Consider the following 19191-nt stretch of genomic DNA (forward strand, 5'->3'; position numbering starts at 1 on the left):
TATTATATATATATATATATATATATATATATATATATATATATATATATATATATATATATATATATATATGTGTGTGTGTGTTTTACATGAACTTCAGAATGAACTGGCTCCCCACTTAAGCACCATGTTCAGTAATTGCCTTGCATCAGGCATTGTGCCCACTGAATGACGTACAGCAACAGTTATCCCACTCCACAAAGTTGGAGCCTCTGCTGATCCCGAGAACTATCGACCTATTAGCCTGACCAGCCTGGTCTGCAGGGCCATGGAACGTATCATCATGTAACTTCTAAACAAATACATTGTTAACCTCCAAACTCTGCATCCCACCCAGTTCTGGTTTGTGAAAGGCAGATCATCCCTCCTGAACCTGATCGACTTCTTTGAGGCAGTCACCAAATCCGTGGATGAGAGCAAGGTTGTTCACACAGCCTATCTTGACCTCACCAAGGCTTTCGACACCATCCACCATTCTGGAATTATAGCTAAACTCACTAAACTAGGTGTAAATTCCTGTCACAAGATGGGTTGCCAACTGGCTCACTGACAGAAACCACACTGTAAAAGTTGCAGACTCCAAATCTGACCTCAAAGCATTGACAAGTGGTGTACCACAGGGTTCCATCCTGGAACCTCTCCTGTTAGCCTGTACGTCAGAGAAGTAGATACCAAACACAGAAGTTCGCAGATGACTGCAAACTAGGAGCCATAGTCAAGTCCCCAAATGATGTGGACATCCTACAGAAGGGCCTCACTGAGACAGATGCCTGGTGTCAGAGCCATGGCCTCAAGCTCAATGCCAAAAGGTGCAGTGTCATCCCTTTTCGCAAAAACTCTGAAGCCATGAACTACCACATTGGCAGCAATCTACTTAACACCGAATGCGTGATAAGAGACCTTGGGACCCAGGTGGACAGTAGTCTCTCCTTTGATAGTCACATTGCCACAGTAGTCAGGAAGTCATTCTACGTGGCACACCTCATAAAAGGGTTCTGATCCAGGAAAAAAAGAAGTCATTGTTCCCCTCTACTCATCACTCATTACACCCGTTATAGAGTACAACGCCCCTTTTGGAATGTACATCACAAGACATCTGCAGCAGCTGGAAAGGCCACAGAAGTACCTCATAGAGGATTACTGGCCTCAAACAAATGCCCTACACTGACCGCCTCAAAAAACTCCAGCTTTACTCCGTAGCATATCGCCTACTCCGAGGTGTTCTCTGCCTAGCATATAAAGCTACGTCAAACCCAGAACTGTTTGACATGCTACACCTAAAGAAATCCCAATCCCTCCGAGCTACACGCTGTAGGGACCTAAATCTTGTCACCAAAGTAAACAGGACACTTTGGAGGGATAGATTCCTGTCCCAGAGACTTCCCATACTCTGGAACAAGCTACCCATCTATGTCAATCAAAGTTCTTCATTAGCACTCTTCAAGAAAAATCTTGATGTGTGGATGGGAAATAGGAAATACACCCCGAGGATCACGTCTGTCTCTCTGCTGGACAGTGGCACAGGAAAATAACTTTCTTGGGTGGCGTTAGCTATGGAACCTTGCTGGCTAGTTTTACTTAGGCCCTTGGGCTGATAGCCTACTACCAACCTATATACATATATATATATATATATATATATATATATATGTATATATATATATAGATATACATATAGATATATATATAGATATATAGATATATATATATATATATATATATATATATATATATATATATATGTACATATACACACACACAAATGTGACTTTTCCTTACAGGGGACATTTTGGTATTTACTTTCTGCTGGTGGGGTTCTTTCCGTAGAACCTGGCTCCCACTTGGGGGCTCCTGATATGTTAAGGAAAAAAAACTGATGTAATGGTGTTGGCTGCCTTACTTTATACTACTGATGACCTGACTTCAGTCCTGAAGCGACAGATGCCATCGCAGAAATACTAAGCCTCTGGTATTCGGAGTGGCTGAGGGCTACCCTGGCAGGGATAACCCAAATGTGATGACTGCAGCAGTGTATACAATCTTAGCATCTACATTTATGTAAGTGAACACAACTGTATTTTTTCTCTCCCAGTACTTCAGGATTGACATTCTGTATAGCATCTCAGCCAGTGAATTACTTAGGCTGCTGAACTTCATGGCTTCCTGCGTATTAATGATTCCTGTGGACAGTCTACACTTGAGGGAACTCCAGTGGTTCCCTAGGAACATGTGGTGGCAGTTTGCCCCCTCCCTGTGGAGAAGTGTTTCCCTGCCCTGTTGCATAAGGAAAGGGGTTGGCATGGTGTGCAGTTAGTTTCCTGCTGAATAAAGAAATCCACTTCAGAGGTGCTGACATGGTCCAAAGTGCCAACAAATTTCTTTGCTACCATTTTTAGAGCCCATTCAGGGGCCCCAAAGGTCTAAGAAGGTTAGGACATGCAGGAGTGCAGGATGCCTGTAAGCATTGTGTGGTAGTGATCTTAATCATCACAACCTTTAGGTATATATTGGCAGCCACACCCTTTGCTCATAACTAACAATTCCATAGTCGTGATTAAAAAAAAAAAGTGAAATGCGTACTTGCCTCTTAGTGCTGACTGGCCTCGGAGGTGTGCGATTTGGCTCAAAGCTTGTGATTCTAGTAGCTGACTACCTAACCTGACAGACAAAACCATGCCTGTCTGCAGTTGATTCTCAGTGAATGACTGCTAAAAGAGGTATTGTTAGAAGTTCTCCACAAGTGGAACGTGTCAGAAATAGACATTGCTTTTCCTGAAAGCAGGCACGTCTGGAAATTTTGTGTTAAAAAAACACAGTATAGCAAATGGCTTTTTCATTTTATAGACTGGTCTGTCTGTGCTTTCCTCCCTTTCCACGGGTGGTGCAGAAGGTCTCTGCGGAGTGGTCATGGATGATTTTAATATGAACTTTTCAATCTATTCAACAGTGGTTCTCCTCTTTCCTGAACTTATCTTGTGTTGTCCCAGGATGTAGACCTATCTCAGGACTGAGGTCAGTCATATGTCCCGTCCTGAGGACAATGAGGCTGTAACTCTGGATGATGTATTGCTCATCCCCACCAGGCATCAGTAGATCTTGTACATATTGAGGGAAGCCAGAACACCCAGTATGGAAAGTCAGTTATGAGTGCAAAACATTCTCCCATTGGTGCCTTAACAGACAGTAACCAAGCCAAGGACCATCAGGCCATTGTGGAAGTTGCAAACGTGGTCATCTATTCACACCTTTGCCAAGCATTGAAATTTAGTGCATATGTCACTGAGCAGTGCAATTTTTTACTCTGCCGTCCTGTAGGGTTTGATGTTCTCTGCTTTTGTATGAAGCCAACTAGGGGATCCCTCAGGCTTGTACAGCAAAAGTGAACCAAGAAGAACATAGCTCTCTTGGTTTAGGTACTTGATGTAATTGTAAATGTTCAGGTAGATTAACTGGTGTAGTACAATTTCCGTCCCTCCTTCCTTTGTGTCGTGACTGGTGTCCTTGGGTTGTGGTGGGTATTCTCCACCTTTTTGAGTCAACTCCTCTTTACATTCTTCTTCAGATGCCCTCAGCCCACTGCTTGTCAGTTGATTGACCCATCACTGGACAGGTTGTGCTTTTAACCTTAGGTAACTATGGCTTACGGTCTGCAGTAAGAATGACATGAAGATGGCACCATCCAACTACATATATTGCATCGCTGATGACAGTCAAACAGGAGGATTTTTGGTCCAAACCTCAAAGAGAGAAGAGATCTGTGGTATTTGTACCACCATCTACAGTGTGCTAAGTGCTTGGCAGAAATGTTCATTTTAACCTCCAGATGTCTCACTTTGTGTGGGAATTGACATCCTAGCTTGACCTGGTTAAGTCATTCATCCCTACCAGCCTGCAAGCACAATTGATAGTGATATGTATTTACTCAGTTGAGAACTGAGAGCGATTTTGGTTGCTCACCACTTTAAGTAGGGGGCACTACTGATGCCTCTGCTGTCGGGAACAGACAGGCTGCGCTGTAGGTATGTCCAGCTGTGTATTAATGGACAGCAGCTTGCTTCATTTCAAAGAATTATGTGATCCTATGGATAACATTTTTTAATTCCACCTTTTTAAAGTGCAAGTCTTGGAGTAGCAAGACTGTATGTGAAAAAATAGGGTTTACATATGCTAAGTCCTAAGTTTCTGTGTTTAGAATAGTCCCTTTTTGGAGGTGTGGCAGTGTTAGTCAGTATATCTAAGAGGTAGGCATGTTAAAGGGAGGCAGGTTGGCTTGCAAATTAAAAAAAAAAAAAAAATTGAGAAACCATGTTTTGTTATGTTTTTGCTTTGTTCTTCTGTGGTGGTGGTGTTTTTTCTTTCTTTCTTTTTTTGTTTTTTAATTCTAGGACCTACATTTGCTCATCTCTGAATTACACTAGGGAGCCATTACTACATTCTCAAATGCATTACTGGTGTGTTCTTCTTGCGTGCCCTTTGATTGTATTGATTTTGTTTTTTTAATCATTGAGAAAGATGTAGATGGTGCTCTTTGGTATGTCCTACAGGTTTAATTGCTACACGAATGTGATTCTTATAGTCCATTTTCACTAAATGGTAAACGGCTGTAACTAGAAAAATGATTGCTAGAAGAAGTTGTATTTTGTTGTACTGTTGTTGGAGTCTCTCTTCAATTATTTGCAGTTACAGTGAGAGTAATTGCACAACTGTTCATTTCACATGAAAAGCTTTGCTTCATGTCTGCAAAATATTGGTGTTTCTGTATCATCTGCTAATCTCCATATGTCTACTTAGAATAGTATTTCTAATTTTTTTCCTCTGTGCAGTTGGCTCAATTCTTACAGCTTCATGCATATAGTTATCATAGAAGTAAAAATATGAGCAAGGCTGGTGTTAAGAACATGTCTTTCTTTTTTGTGTGTGCGCGCAGTGGTATTGCATCTCCAGTCAGTACATTGTACCATTTAAAAAAAAGTCCTGTGAGGCTTTCCTTGATTTTAAACCTTTCCACTTTTAACAAGAGAATCCCTTGTACTGTACGGCTTGTTAATGTTTCTGTATTTGTTAATTATGCAATAGCTTTCTTGAGTGTGAAGGCATAATGGGGATTGTTTTCAACATGCTGATGATGTGCAATTTTTATTTTGCCAGAAAAGCCCTAAAGAGCCAATACCAGAAGAACAGGAGCTTGATTTTAAAGGTGTTGTGGAAGAAGAGGAAGTACCAGAAATGAAAGATGAAAACAAGGAATGTGTGGAGCCCAGTGGTGCTGAGAAAGGTAAGAAGAATTGTTGGAAAAAGTGACCACTGTTTAGAGTAGGATACTGCCATTTATGGTCTTTTTAGTAGGTGCAGGCCACAGTATTTTGATTACTTTTGGAAATGGTTCTGCAAATTAATGCATACTTTTTAAATGTTTTTCTATTTCAATGTTGCAGTATTCCACGTGTTGGTTTAGTCCTCTTGCTTCATGTACGTCCGGCCAGTATACATAAGTTTTCAGTCCCTATATGGTACGTGGGTCTTCTGACGTGGCTCAGGGAACATGGGCCATAAAAGTGACATCCGCACGCACCAGCCCTCGGAATTTCTCAGCTACCAGTCATATGCCAGGTGTTCTGGCTCTCGCTGTCTGATTCGAGATATCAGATAAGTACCCTGTTGGGTAACCTTTCCAGTCCTTTTTATTTGTATTGGCTGTTCATTTAATCCAGAAAGGGGAAGTGGAAGTGCGGCTAGCAGATTCCTCATAAGGATGCCTATGATCACTGTCTTTTCTGTTTGGGACAGTCGCATGACTATATAAGGTCTGCCCTGTTTGTCAGGTGTTTGTGCCCAACACCTTGCATAGTCGTTTGCATACACTAAACTTGTACCTAGAAAAGCAGAGGTTAAAACGTATTATATTAGGGATGGAGGCCTGATCTGACTTTCCTTCTGAACCGGTGAAAATGAAGGCTAGGACCATATGGCCTACACTACCATTGCGCGTCTACTGCCCAACCCTCATCCTGTGGCTGACAGCCTGGTAGATTAATCGAGTTCTGCCACATCAGCTATAGTGGGTACCTCCATGGACATGGAAGCCGCACAGTCCTGGGAAGAGGGCATGTCTATAGAGGTTTTACTGATGTCTGTCTCAGATGCCGGGGGGAACCGGCAATTTTAGTAGGTCTGTCTGTTCCCTCCCGTTTTTTTTACAGTTTTCTGATTCGATGCCTTCCCCTTCAGATGCCAGCTAGACCCCTTAAAAAGAAAGAAAAAAAAAGAAAGCACCTTTCTTCCCCTTCTGAAAGCATGCCTGTCTGGCAGGTTTTCAGCCAAAGTTTGTTTAATGCTTTCATTGCCGTGCGTCTTTCTTCTGCAGGGGGTGCTAACATTCCTCCTCCACTGTTGACCCTAGGCCTCAACCCTCAGACCCTACTAAGAACAGAGAGGAAAATCTGTCTGATTCTTCCTCTGAAGAATCTCTCTTACACCTCCCAAATCTCTCTTCACTTGGGATGTGGTTCCCCCGAAGAGGAATCTGTCGATCCTGACTGCCCAGTTGAGGATCTGACCTTTGGGGAAACCATTTCCAAGAATAAAGACCATTTCAAGTCGGAATCCTGTGAAAGGACTGAGGTCCAAAAAAGATATGACCTCATTTAGATAGATTCCCTAAGCCCGTCTGCCATACCTCCAATCTTGCCTGCCTTCCTTGGATGCCTTTTCCTCAGAATCCTTAAATCCAGACGCTCAACCTCCTGCTCCCTCAGACCAGACAGACTTTATAAAGTTCCTGACACTGTCAAGTATCTCCTTAAGTGTCCTCCTGCAGACCCAGCCAATATATCTGTGTCTACAGACAAGGCTTCTCAGCTCTTACCCGCAACCACCATACTCCCTGCTGGCAAAGACAGCAAAACCACAGAACGTCAGAGTAAGAAAATTTACACCTCCTGTACCTTATCTTTTAGGGCCACAAATTACCATAAACACATGACTAAGCATGCCTTATCCCTCCTGGAAAAAGCCACCAAGGAGTTAGCTGATCTTCCAGACTGTGCTGCCAAAGCATCACTGTCTTCCCTTGTGGCCCTTACCTCCCAGTTTACCAGGCACTCAATCAAGTGCAGTTATGATGCTGCAAAATCCTCAGCAAGGTCAGCAGCATCAACTTCTGCATTAAAGAGATATTCCTTGTTACGTTTACAATCCCTCCCTGATGACTTTAGGGCAAAGCTTATTGACGCACCCCTGGACAATACACCCTTATTTGGTGCTAAATTTGATCTTTTTAAGTCATTTCAGCAAAAAGGGAAACAAAATGTAGGACCTTAAACACCTGCTTGTTTCCCCAATACCAAAGTTTCAAAGAAACTATCCAGCAAAAACTCAGTTCATAAGAAAGCACTCCCTGCCTGCTGCTCCTGCAAGGCCTAGAACGCCTACAAGGAGACAACCTCCTCCAGCTAGAGCTTCACCCTTCTCTAGCCATTGGCAGGCCTTTCAAGATAGGCAGGTAGCATCTTGACTACCTGGTAACCTTGCCCCGTCCACTCCCTCCCTCTGTCAATCCGTCTCCCTCACTGCCTCCCTATGTGGACTCGCACCACGTGAGACAAATGGGTTCTGCCAAGCATTCAGAATGGTTACTTCATGTCCTGGCTAACCCCCCTCCCAGAAGGAAAGGGCAGCCCACAGCCTTCATCACAAAAACTGCATCGGCTGCAACCTGTGTTGCAGGGTCTGCTGGCTCAGGGCGCTATCGAACCAGTGCCTACAGTCAGAAAAATAAGAGGTTTCTACTCCAGAATTTACTGGTCCCCAGAAAGGACAGACCTTGGAGGTCTATTCTAGACCTCTCGTGTCTCAATCTATTCCTAAAGGTCCCACTCTTCCTACCCTGTTGCCTTTCCTCCTTCCCCCAAGGGTTCATGGTCATCTTAGATATAAAGGATGCTTATATTCGTATCCCCATAAGGCCCACATGCAGAAAATACCTGAGGTTCTTGGTAGGTCTTTCTCATTTTCATTTCTCTGCCTTGCTCTTTGGGCTTTCCACTGCACCCATGGTTTTCACCAAATTCTTGGCTTGCTTGCTTATTGCAGGACAAAGGGAATGCATGTATTCCCTTAGTTGGATGGCCTGCTGATTCAGGCAGCCAACAAGGAGACCTTCCTGCTACACATTCACCTTGTAGTGTCCCTCCTACAGTCTCTGGTATTCCAGAAAAATTTTCCAAAATCCCACCTGGAGTCTACTCAAGACTTTGCCTTCCTCCGGTACAGAATTCGCAAAGACCTCCTGAAAGTCTTCCTTCCACCCCAAAAGGTGGGAAACCTGACAGGACATCTGCTTCTGGTCCTCCAAGCCACAGAATTGATAGCAATGCAGTACCTTGGGCTACATAGCCACTATCCCCATGCTACCATTAGCAAGACTGGATATGAAAAAGCTACAATGGTATCTTCTGTCAGTCTGGACCCAATGCTCCCATTCTCTGGAGTACAGGATTCCCTTCCTCCCTTGCCTCAAGCAACAAATCCAGTGGTGGCTGGTACGTGGCCCAAAATCCAGGTCTTCCCCTCCAACCACCTCCACCTATACAGGTCATGCATACAGATGCCTCAGATTTGGGCTGGGGAGCAACTCTGGGCTATCAGCAAGTACAGGGCATGTGGCCAGAGCCACACAAACTAGAACACTTCAATGTTCGAGAGATGAGGGCAATTCTTCTGGCCCTTCGAGCTTCCTACCTTATCTCCAACAAGGTCCTTTGAAGACCTTCACAGACAATAGCACGGTTCTGCAGTATCTCAACAAACATGGAAGGACCAAGTCATACCTTCTTTGCAGACTAGCTCCTCTAATAAGAGACCTGGCCACCTCACAGGGAGCAACTCTGCAGGCGGTCTGCATTCCTTCTCTTCACAACTCCCAGGCAGTTTATCTCAGCAGAACCATTACAAACAACCAGAAATGAATGCTTCACAGAGATGTCTTCCTGGACCTCTTCCACCGGTGGGGTATACCTCAAATAAACCTCTTTGCCTCCTCCATCAACAGGCAACTTCCTGCCTTCTGCACCAGGATACCAGATCCACAAGCACTGTTAACAGATGCCTTCTCAATCTCATGGAAGGGGAAATTTCTATATGCATTCCTCCCTTCCCACTAATTCAGAAGGTCCTGCTGAAAACTCAGCAAGACAGACCAAAAGTCTTGTTGACTTCTTACTGGCTAAGACAGCACTGGTTCCCCCTACTTCTGTAACTGTCCAAGGGCAGTCACCACAAGTTACCCTTCAGAGTGGACCTTCTCACACTGCACAAGGGATCCCAGGTGCACCCACAATGGCAGATGTTCTTCATGTTTCACTGTTGCAGTCATTACATTTGGGGTAATCTGCTGGCAGGTTGCCCTCAGTCGGTCTGAATAAAGTCTTGGGTCCTGCGTCTGTTGCTGTCTCGCCTTCCATGGCATCAGGTTGTCAGGGGTATAAAACATGCAGTCGACACTGTTTTAATCAGTATTTCTTGTCGCGCGGTTCCCGAAGTAGAAGCAGTTCGCAAGTGCCATTCAGCCGACTTTTGAAATTTTCGTTTTCGAGTTTCAGAACCAAAGTCTTCAAAGTAAAGCTAAGTACCCCATTTGGGAAATTTTTCTTGCTCCTTACCGATGTCAGTAAAAGTTACTAATTGCATTACTTGTGGGAAGCAAATACCTCATAAGGATTTTCATTTGTACTGTATTCTTTGCGTAGGCCCTGTTCACAGCATGCCTTGCTGTCTGTTTTGTGCTAAATTTAACCAACGCACTATTAAGTGTCTGTATATTTTTGCTTCTAAATATTTTGGTTCAAGATTTAACTACCCTGAAATGTCGTCGGTTAGCAGTCCGACTACAGGAGTTCACAAAAAACGCAAGGAAAAAGACAGAGACAGACCGTCGAGGTCCAAAACCGATGACGAAGCTTCTCCTAAGCCAGTTGCCGGTTCGCCTCTACTCAGTGAGGCGCTTTCGCAGCCCCTGATACCCACTACTTTTGAGTCGCAGGCCTCTACCGAGACCCATTGCGAGATTTGTAAATATTGAACCCGCGGATGTCTCTTCCTTGGATGGGTCCAGAGCCGCTGAGCAGGCACCGGTTTCTGAGGGTGTTTTCAGGCCTCAACATTTTTATATTAAGCAGACACCATCAACAAAAACGAGGTTAAAACCTACTTCTATGTCTAAGAAACTGACGCATGAGCCATGTGCTCAGGCCTCTATGCCTAAAAAACAAATGATCAAAATGGCTGAGGATTTAATTACCTTGATCCGGGGTTCCCAACCCCCCCCCCCCTTCACACACACACACACACACACACACACACACACACACACACACACACACACACACACACACACACTGCTAAGAGGCCTAGGCAAGGCACTGATTATGAATCTTCAGATCAGGTTTCCATTTCTTCTGATTCCTCTTCTGATCAGGAATTTTCTGTTCCACCTTATGAGGATTCTGATGCAGAGGAATCAATCCCATCTGCGTCTCCTCCTGAGGATTACTCTTTTGGAGAGACTTTGCATACTTTAAGGGAACATTTTCACTGAGAGAGTCAGGACTTCTCTGAGTCAAAAAAGATGCTTAGGGATTTTCTTCTTCTTCCTCAGCATAGGCCTTTGGCAATATCTCTTGTATTAGAAATTGTTGATGTGTTCTCTGAATCAAGCATAGCTCCTGATTCCCTGCCTCCGGCTCCTAGTAAGCCAGACAGATATTACAGGGTTCCTGACTCCCACAATTTCCTTTTCAGAAATCCTGCTGCTGATTATGAGACTATTTCTCAGGGTCCCAGTGGTGTTAAGGCTTCTACAGCCAAATATCCTACCCCTTCTGATAGAGATTCCAGGGAGCTGGATAGATGGGGTAAGAAGGTTTATACGTCTGCAGCCTTGGCAATCGGGGCTTTAAACTGCCAGTTTCATATGCTTAAATATCAACAGCATGTTATGGGCTTACTGAAACAGAAAATTGTTGATTTCTGATTGTGTGGAAAATAGAGTTACAGGATTTATTGCATTCAGCAGAACAGGTTGGAAAGCGTACTTTGCAATGTGGTTTTGATTCCTTGGAAGCCTCTTGCAGGGCCGCCATAACTGGATCTGTGATAAGAAGGCATGCTTGGCTCAAGGAGCAAAGTCTGCCTGATCATTTTAAAGCTAAATTTTTGGATGCCCTTTGACAGCATGATAGTCTGTTCCGTAATAAGGCAGAAGAGGTTTTAAAGAAAATGGAAGACAAAGCTAAATCTATGCAAACTGTAAAAGATTTCTTGCAGTGCAGCCACCCAGGTTCAGTAGGCACTGGCCTACTAAGAATTGGACCTTTCCTGTGTCCAACAGAGCCACTCGGGGCAAACCCAGGCACTCCAAAGGCTCCAGATATCAATCACAGGGATCTTACAGGTCAAAGCAATGGGGTGCCTCCACCTCCAAATTTGGAGGTAACAAAGCACAACCCTACAGTAAGCAGTCTCAATGACTTTCCTCTACCATCTCCAAGCACTTATCTTTTAGCAGCCCCCTTAGGGGGAAAATTAGCACTTCATGCTCAAAATTGGCAGTTAATTACCCAAGACAAGTGGGTATTAAGCATAGTATCCCAGGAGTACATTTTCATTTCCACACTTTGCCAATTCTAAACGGATGGCCAGATCTGCCACAAAACCAGTGGGCAGAGGCCCAGAAACAAGTCATGTCCCTCATGGATATGGGGACTATTCAACCAGTACTAGAAAAGGAAAAAGGACAGGGAATTTATTCAAGACTTTTCCTGGTACCCAGAAAAGACGAATCATGGCATCCAATACTGACTTATCAATTCTGAACACATTCCTGGACATTCCGAAATTGAAAATGCTGACTTTACAATAGCTACTGCCTATGCTAGGCAAGAATGCCTGGTCGGTAACTCGAGACTTAAGAGGCATACCTGCATATCCCAATAAGGGAATCTTGCAGAAGATACCTCCGCTTCAAAGCAGGCTTTTTGCATTACCAATTCCCTGCACTGCCCTTTGGCTTAACTACTGCACCCAGGGTCTTTGCAAAGTGCCTGGCACTAGTAATTGCATTCTGCAGACAAAGAAACATTCAAATTTATCCTTATCTGGACGATTGTCTCATTCAGGCAGAGGACAAGGACACTCTTCTTCAACATCTGGCGTTTGTAAAAAGGCTTCTAGCATGCCTAGGGTACACCATAAACGAAAAAAAATCACAACTGGTACCCTCACAAATAATTACATTCCTGGGTGCAAGCTTGAATACAACTGCCCAGATGGCTTACCTCACGCCAGACAAACAAATGCAATTGACAACATACTTCAACAAATGGCAACAAAAACCCAGTTATCTGCAAGACAAATTCTGCAGGCTTTGGGGTTCATGGCATCCTGCATTCTACTAATTCCATATGCAAGACTGCATATGAGGTAACTTCAGTGGTACCTAAAAAGCTTATGGGAGTCAACATTGACACAGCCTGGAAACAATGATTCCTCTCATTCCCTGCCTGCAACAGGAGTTTCTTTGGTTGGGCAGAGGCATGTCACCAAATCAAGGAACTGTCATTTGCTCTACCCCCTGCCACCCAAACCCTAACTACAGACGCATCAGACTATGCTTGGGGGGCCCACCTGGCAGGGAGATGCATTCAGGGCAAATGGAGCCCAAACCAAATACATCTACATATCAACCAGAAAGAAATCCTAGCTGTTCAGAATGCTCTGACAGCCTTCGAGGACTTAATCCAGGACAACTACTGATAGACGGACAACACTACAGTTATGTGGTACATAAGCATTGGGGTACCCATTCCTACCCCCTTTGCAGACTAGCTATGACCTTGTGGAGCACAGCCTTGACTTACCAAGTACATCTTCAAGCTCAGTTCCTGCCAGGAAAGCAAAAATATTCTGGCAAACGACCTAAGCAGAAATCTTATGTACCCGCACAAATGGAAACTGGGTCCACAAATCTTCAGCGTGTTAACACAGAAATGTGGAAGCCCAGACATAGATCTATTTGGCTCTCCCCAAAACTGTCATTTGGACAAATTCTGCACAAGAACTCATCACAAAAAAGCATGGAAAATGGATGCTCTATCCTTCAGCTGGAAAAATCTGTCAGTCTATGCCTTTCCCGTTGTCCCTGTACTCTCCAAGGTCTTACTAAAAGTCAGACGGGAAGAAAAAAAAAATATTCTAATTGCTCCGGACTGGCATCGCTGACACTGATACCCGCTTCTAAGGAATATGTCACACCTTCCTCCGTGGTACTTGCCTCAAACACCCCTCACCTATTGTCTCAGCAGAACTATCAAATTCTGCACACTCATCTCCAAACTCTGAATCTTGCAGCATGGCTAATCAACTAATTTTACCAACCACATCTCTCGGTAAACCTATGCTGGATGTCATTTTGGAAGCCAGAAGGCCTAGTACTAGAAAGTCTTATGCTGATAAATGGAAGAGATTCTGTGCTTGGAACCAAGCACAAGGAATAGACACAGCAAAGCCCAATATTCCTCAGATTTTGCAATACTTACCTGAGATGCTTGACAGGGGCCTATCTTTTTCAATAAAAATCCATGCCTCTGCCATCTCTGCTCATTACAACACCGATCCTCCCCTATTTTCTCATCCCCTGCTAAAACAGTACCTCAGAAGGGCCATAAAAGTTAAGGCCTCCCAGGAGAGCACAAACTCCTCCATGGGACCTCAATTTTGTGCTGGAAAAACTCACCCTGCCTCCTTTTGAACCAGCAGCTACTACGGATATAAAATTTCTTTCTTGGAAGACCGCTTTTCTTTTGGCAGTCACTTAAGCTAGAAGGGTTTCAGAACTACAGGCTCTCATGGCAGTGGAGCCTTTCATTATTTTTTACCTGGACAGGGTGGCCCTCAGGACCAATCCTTCTTTTATGCCTAAGGTGGTATCCAGTGTGTCTCTTAACCAGACCATTCACCTGACAACTTTTTTCCCAAATCCACAGAACAAGGGGGAACGGATTCAGCATTCATTGGATGTACACAGACAACTAAGATTCTACTTAAACAGGACAAAATCTCTAAGAAAGTCCGAGCAACAACTGGTAGCATTTGCTGCAGGATCAGAGGGGAAGGCTATATCAAAGCAGACTGTTTCTAAATGGATAAACCATTGCATTCGATGTTCATGTTTCACTGCTGCAGTCATTACACTTGAGTCTTGGTCCGGCGTCGATTGCTGTCGCTTCTACACTGACGTCAGTGCACCAGGGGTATATAAGTTGCAGCTGACGCCATTTTCTTCAGTCTTTCTTGCCGCATGGTGCCTGAAGCAAAAGCAGTTCGCAAGTGCCGGTCGGCCGACTCCTGAGTTTTTCGAATTTCAGAGCAGAAGTCTTCAATAAAGCTAAGTACCCCGCTGGGGAAACTTTTTCTTGCCTCAGACCGATGTCAGTAAAACTTAATAATTGCATTTCTTCTGGGAAGCAAACACCTCATAAGGATTTTCATTCTTACTGTATTCCATAAAACCAAGTCAAGGAAAGGTGCTGGCAGTACAAATAAACACAAGAAAAGCACCAAATGAGCCAACGAAGATGTAGACAGTTTATTAGGCTAAAAACAGCACTCCAAAGCACTCCAAAACGAAACCACATCCAAATCCAATACGTAGTGTTACACACTTCCCACGTTTCGTCTCTCCTTCATCAGATAAACACTGATGAAGGAGAGACGAAACGTGGGAAGTGTGTAACACTACGTATTGGATTTGGATGTGGTTTCGTTTTGGAGTGCTTTGGAGTGCTGTTTTTAGCCTAATAAACTGTCTACATCTTCGTTGGCTCATTTGGTGCTTTTCTTGTGTTTACTGTATTCCATGCCTACGCCCAGACCACGACGTCACTAGTTGTCGGTTTTGTGCTAGATTTAGCAAGCGCACTATTAAACGTCGGTTTGATTTTGCACGCCATTATTTTGGCCGAAGGTTCAATTATACCATGCCATCGGAACAACCGACGACCGGAATACACAAAAAACGCAAAGACAAAGATAAGGACAGGCATCCGAGGTCCAAAACTGACAATGAAGCCTCTTCTAGGCCAGTTGCCGGTTCGCCGGTTCTCAGTGAGGTGCTTTCGCAGCCCCTGGCACCCGCTACCTTAGAGCCACAGGCCTCCTCCGACTCCCACGTGGAGATTTCTAGGCCTCTGGAAACTCAAGGTATTGGGCCTACGGAAATTAACCCCTCAGATGGGTCCGGAGCCGCTGAGCAGGCATCGGCTTCCTAGGGTGTTTTCAGACCTTCACAGCTTACCATCAAAACAACATCCAAGTCTAAAACTCCTTTAAAGACAAAGAAACAAGTACAGCATTCACCTGGACAGGCCTCCATGCCTAAAAAACAGATGCTCAAAATGGCCGAAGACCTAATTACTCTGATCAAGGGTTCCCATCCCCTCCTGATAAAAGGCCTAGGCAGGATACAGACTATGATTCCTCTGACCAGGTTTCCATTTCTTTTGATTCCTCTTCAGACCAGGGGTACTCTTTACCCCCTATGAGGACTCTGATGCTGAAGAATCAATCCCTTCAGCCTCACCTCTTGACGTTTACTCTTTTGGGGAAACTTTACATACCATGATGGAGCATTTCTATTGGGAGAGCCAGGATTATTCAGAATCCAAGAAAAGGCTCAGAGATTTTCTTTTATTGCCTCAGCACAGGCCCCTGGCTATTCCGCCTGTGTTAGATATTGTGGATGATGTGTTCTCTGAATCCAGTTTAACCCCTGATTCTTTGCCCCCAGCACCAGTCAAGCCTGATAGGTACTACAGAGTCCCTGACTCTCACAAATTTCTTTATAAAAACCCTGCTGCTGACCCAGAAACTATTTCCCAGGGTCCCAAAGGGGTAAAGGCTTCCACTGCTAAAAATCCAGTTCCCTGTGACAGGGATTCCAGAGCATTAGATGAGGGAAGAAAGGTTACACTTCTGCAACTTTAGCAGTATGGGCTTTAAATTGCCAGTTCCACATGCTTAAATACCAACAATATTTAATGTCTCTGTTAAAACAGAAAATGCTTACAAGCTCAGAAAGTCCTGGCTATAAGGAAATGAAGGATTTATTGCATGCAGCTGAACAGGTGGGAAAACATACTCTGCAATGTGGTTTTGATTCATTAGAGGCTTCTTGTAGAGCCGCAGTTACAGGATCTGTTATTCAAAGGCATGCTTGGTTAAAAAAACAAGGTTTACCTGATCATGTTAAGGCAAAATTATTGGATGCTCCTTTACAGCATGATATCTTGTTTGGTGTTAAGGCAGAAGAGGTATTGAAGAAAATGGAGGATAAGGCAAAATCTATGCAAACAGTGAAGGATTTCTTACAGGTACAGCCACCTCGATTTAGCAGAAATTGGCCTTCAAAAAATTGGTCCTTTCCAGTGTCAGACAGACTATAAAGAGGCAGATACAGACACCCAAGAGACAGATCTCAGCCCCAAGGCTCTTGCAGACCACGACAGTGGGGTGCTTCAACCCCAAAAGGAGGAGAAGACAAGTCACAACCTTATAGGAAACAGTCCCAATGACTTCCCCCTCCACATGCCAAGCACTTTCCTTTTGGCAGCTCCCTTAGGGGGAAAACTAGCTCTTTTTTTCACAAAATTGGCATATAATCTCCCAAGACAAATGGGTTCTGGATATTGTGTCTCAAGGTTACAGGTTCCACTTTCACACTCTATCAAGGCCAAAAGGCATGCCAGACCTGCCAAAAAATCAATAGGCAGAGGCACAAAAACAAATTACAGCCCTCATGGACATGAGAGCTATTCAAAAAGTGCCACAACAGGAGCAAGGACATTCTTCTGAAGCATCTGGCGTTTGTAAAAAGATTGCTAATTTCCCTAGGGTACACAGTAAACAAAAAGAAGTCAAAACTAGTGCCCTCACAAGAGATAATATTCCTGGGTGCCAGCTTAAATACAACGGCCCAGATGGCTTATCTCATGCCAAACAAGCAAAGACAACTGACTCAGTACTTTCAATTGATGGCAACAAAAACTCAACTCCCTGCAAGAAAAATTCTGCAGGCCTTGGGGTTCATGGCATCCTGCATACTACTACCATATGCCAGACTGCATATGAGGAAATTACAATGGTACCTAAAAATTGTTTGGACTCAACACTGTCAGTTTGGAAACAGTAATACCACTTATTCCCTACCTACAACAGGAGTTTCGATGGTAGGCACAGGCATGTCTCCACAACAAGGGACAGACTTTCACTTTACCCACAGCCAGGCAGACACTAACAACAGATGCTTCGGATTACGCCTGGGGAGCACACATGGCAGGAAAATATATTCAGGGCAAGTGGGCCACAGACCAAATGCATCTTCACATCAATCAAAAAGAGATGCTAGCTGTACAAAATGCCCTAACAGCTTTCAAGGACCTTCTGCATCTAGGACAACTATTACTAAAGATGGACAACACCACAGTTATGTGGTACATAAACAAGCAAGAGGGTACTCATTCCTATCCACTCTGCAGACAAGCCATGACTTTGTGGAACACAGCACTGACCTATCAAGTTCATCTGCAAGCACAATTCCTGCCAGGAAAGAAAAATACTCTGGCAGACGACTTAAGCAGAAACATCATGGATCCTCACGAGTGGAAATTAAATCCACAAGTATTCAGCATGATAACACAAAAATGGAGGTGCCCAGACATAGATCTTTTTGCTTCCCCTCTGAACTGCCAACTACAGAAATTCTGCACAAGGACTTACCACACACAAGCATGGAAAGTGGATGCTCTCTCGTTCAGCTGGAAAACCCTAAAAGTTTATGCCTTCCCACCACTGCCTCTCCTGTCAAAGGTACTCCTAAAAGCCAGACAAGAAAGGCCAAAAATTATCCTGATTGCCCCAGACTGGCCACGCCAGCACTGGTACCCAATCTTAAAGAACTTGTCTCAAGGCCTAGCATGGATTCTACCTCAAATTCCTTATCTTCTGATGCAACAAAACAATCAGATCCTGCACAGCCAGCTCAAAACCTTAAACCTGGCTGCATGGCAGATTACTTGGCCAAACATCCAACACCTCTCTCTAAAGCTGTTATGGATGTCATTTTGGAGGCCAGGAGGCCCAGCACCAGGAAATCCTATTCAGAAAAGTGGAAGAGATTATGCGCCTGGAACCAGGCTCACAGCTTTGACCCTCTTGTTCCAAATGTTCCTCCGATATTACAATACTTAAATGAGATGCTGGACAAAGGCCTATCCCTTTCATCCATTAAGATCCACGCCTCTGCCATCTCAGCTCATTACAACACGGATCCTCCTATTTTCTCTCATCCATTATTAAAACAGTACCTCAGAGGGGCTAAAAACATAAGACCGCCCCGGAGAGCACTAACACCAACTTGGGACCTCACCTTTGTCTTGGAAAAACTAACTTTACCTCCTTTTGAGCCAGCCAATTTAGCAGAACTAAAATGTGTCATGGAAAACTGCTCTGTTTTTTGCAATAACCTCAGCACGAAGAGTCTTGAGTTACAAGCACTAATGGCAGTGGAACCTTTCATCATTTTTCATCAAGACAGGGTTTCTTTAAGAACAAACCCTACATGTATGCCAAAGGTGGTATCCAGTGTGACTCTTAACTAAGCTATTCACTTGCCAACATTTTATCCAAATTCCCAGAATAAAGGGGAGAGACTTCTGCACTCATTGGACATACACAGGCAGTTACGCTTCTACTTGGACAAAACAAAAGCTTTCAGGAAAACTGAGCAATTGTTATTGCATATGCTGCAAGATCACAGGGAAAGGCTATTTCAGAGTAGACCATTTCAAAGTGGACAGGACACTGTATCCGATGTTCGTGTTACACTGCTGCAGTCTTTACACTTGGGTTATCCTGCCGTCAGGCGGTTCCCCAGTCAGCCTGAGTTCCAAAGTCTTGGTCCGGCGTCTGTTGCTGTCGCCTCCTCCCTGACGTCAGTGTGACAGGGGTATATAAGATGCAGCCAACGCCATTTTCTTCAGCCTTTCTTGCCGTGTGGTGCCCGAAGCAAAAGCAGTTGGCAAGTGCCGGTCGGCTGTCTCCTGCGATTTTTATTCCGAATCCAGAACCAAAGTCTTCTAC

General features: G+C 44.2%; 1 protein-coding gene across 1 annotated transcript in view; it reads left to right on the forward strand.

The window, feature by feature from the left end:
* The window catches only part of GIGYF1 (GRB10 interacting GYF protein 1), a gene marked incomplete in the record, with an annotated part of 2892461 nt that overhangs the window by 982819 nt on the left and 1890451 nt on the right, over positions 1 to 19191 (forward strand). Inside the window, 1 exon segment of the mRNA XM_044077309.1 lies at positions 5149 to 5275. Coding sequence (XP_043933244.1) covers positions 5149 to 5275 — 127 coding nt within the window.

The sequence above is a fragment of the Protopterus annectens genome, chromosome 7.part0 (genome assembly GCF_019279795.1).
Source record: "Protopterus annectens isolate FY-2018-M chromosome 7.part0, PAN1.0, whole genome shotgun sequence".
NCBI classification, from domain to species: Eukaryota; Metazoa; Chordata; order Ceratodontiformes; family Protopteridae; genus Protopterus; species Protopterus annectens.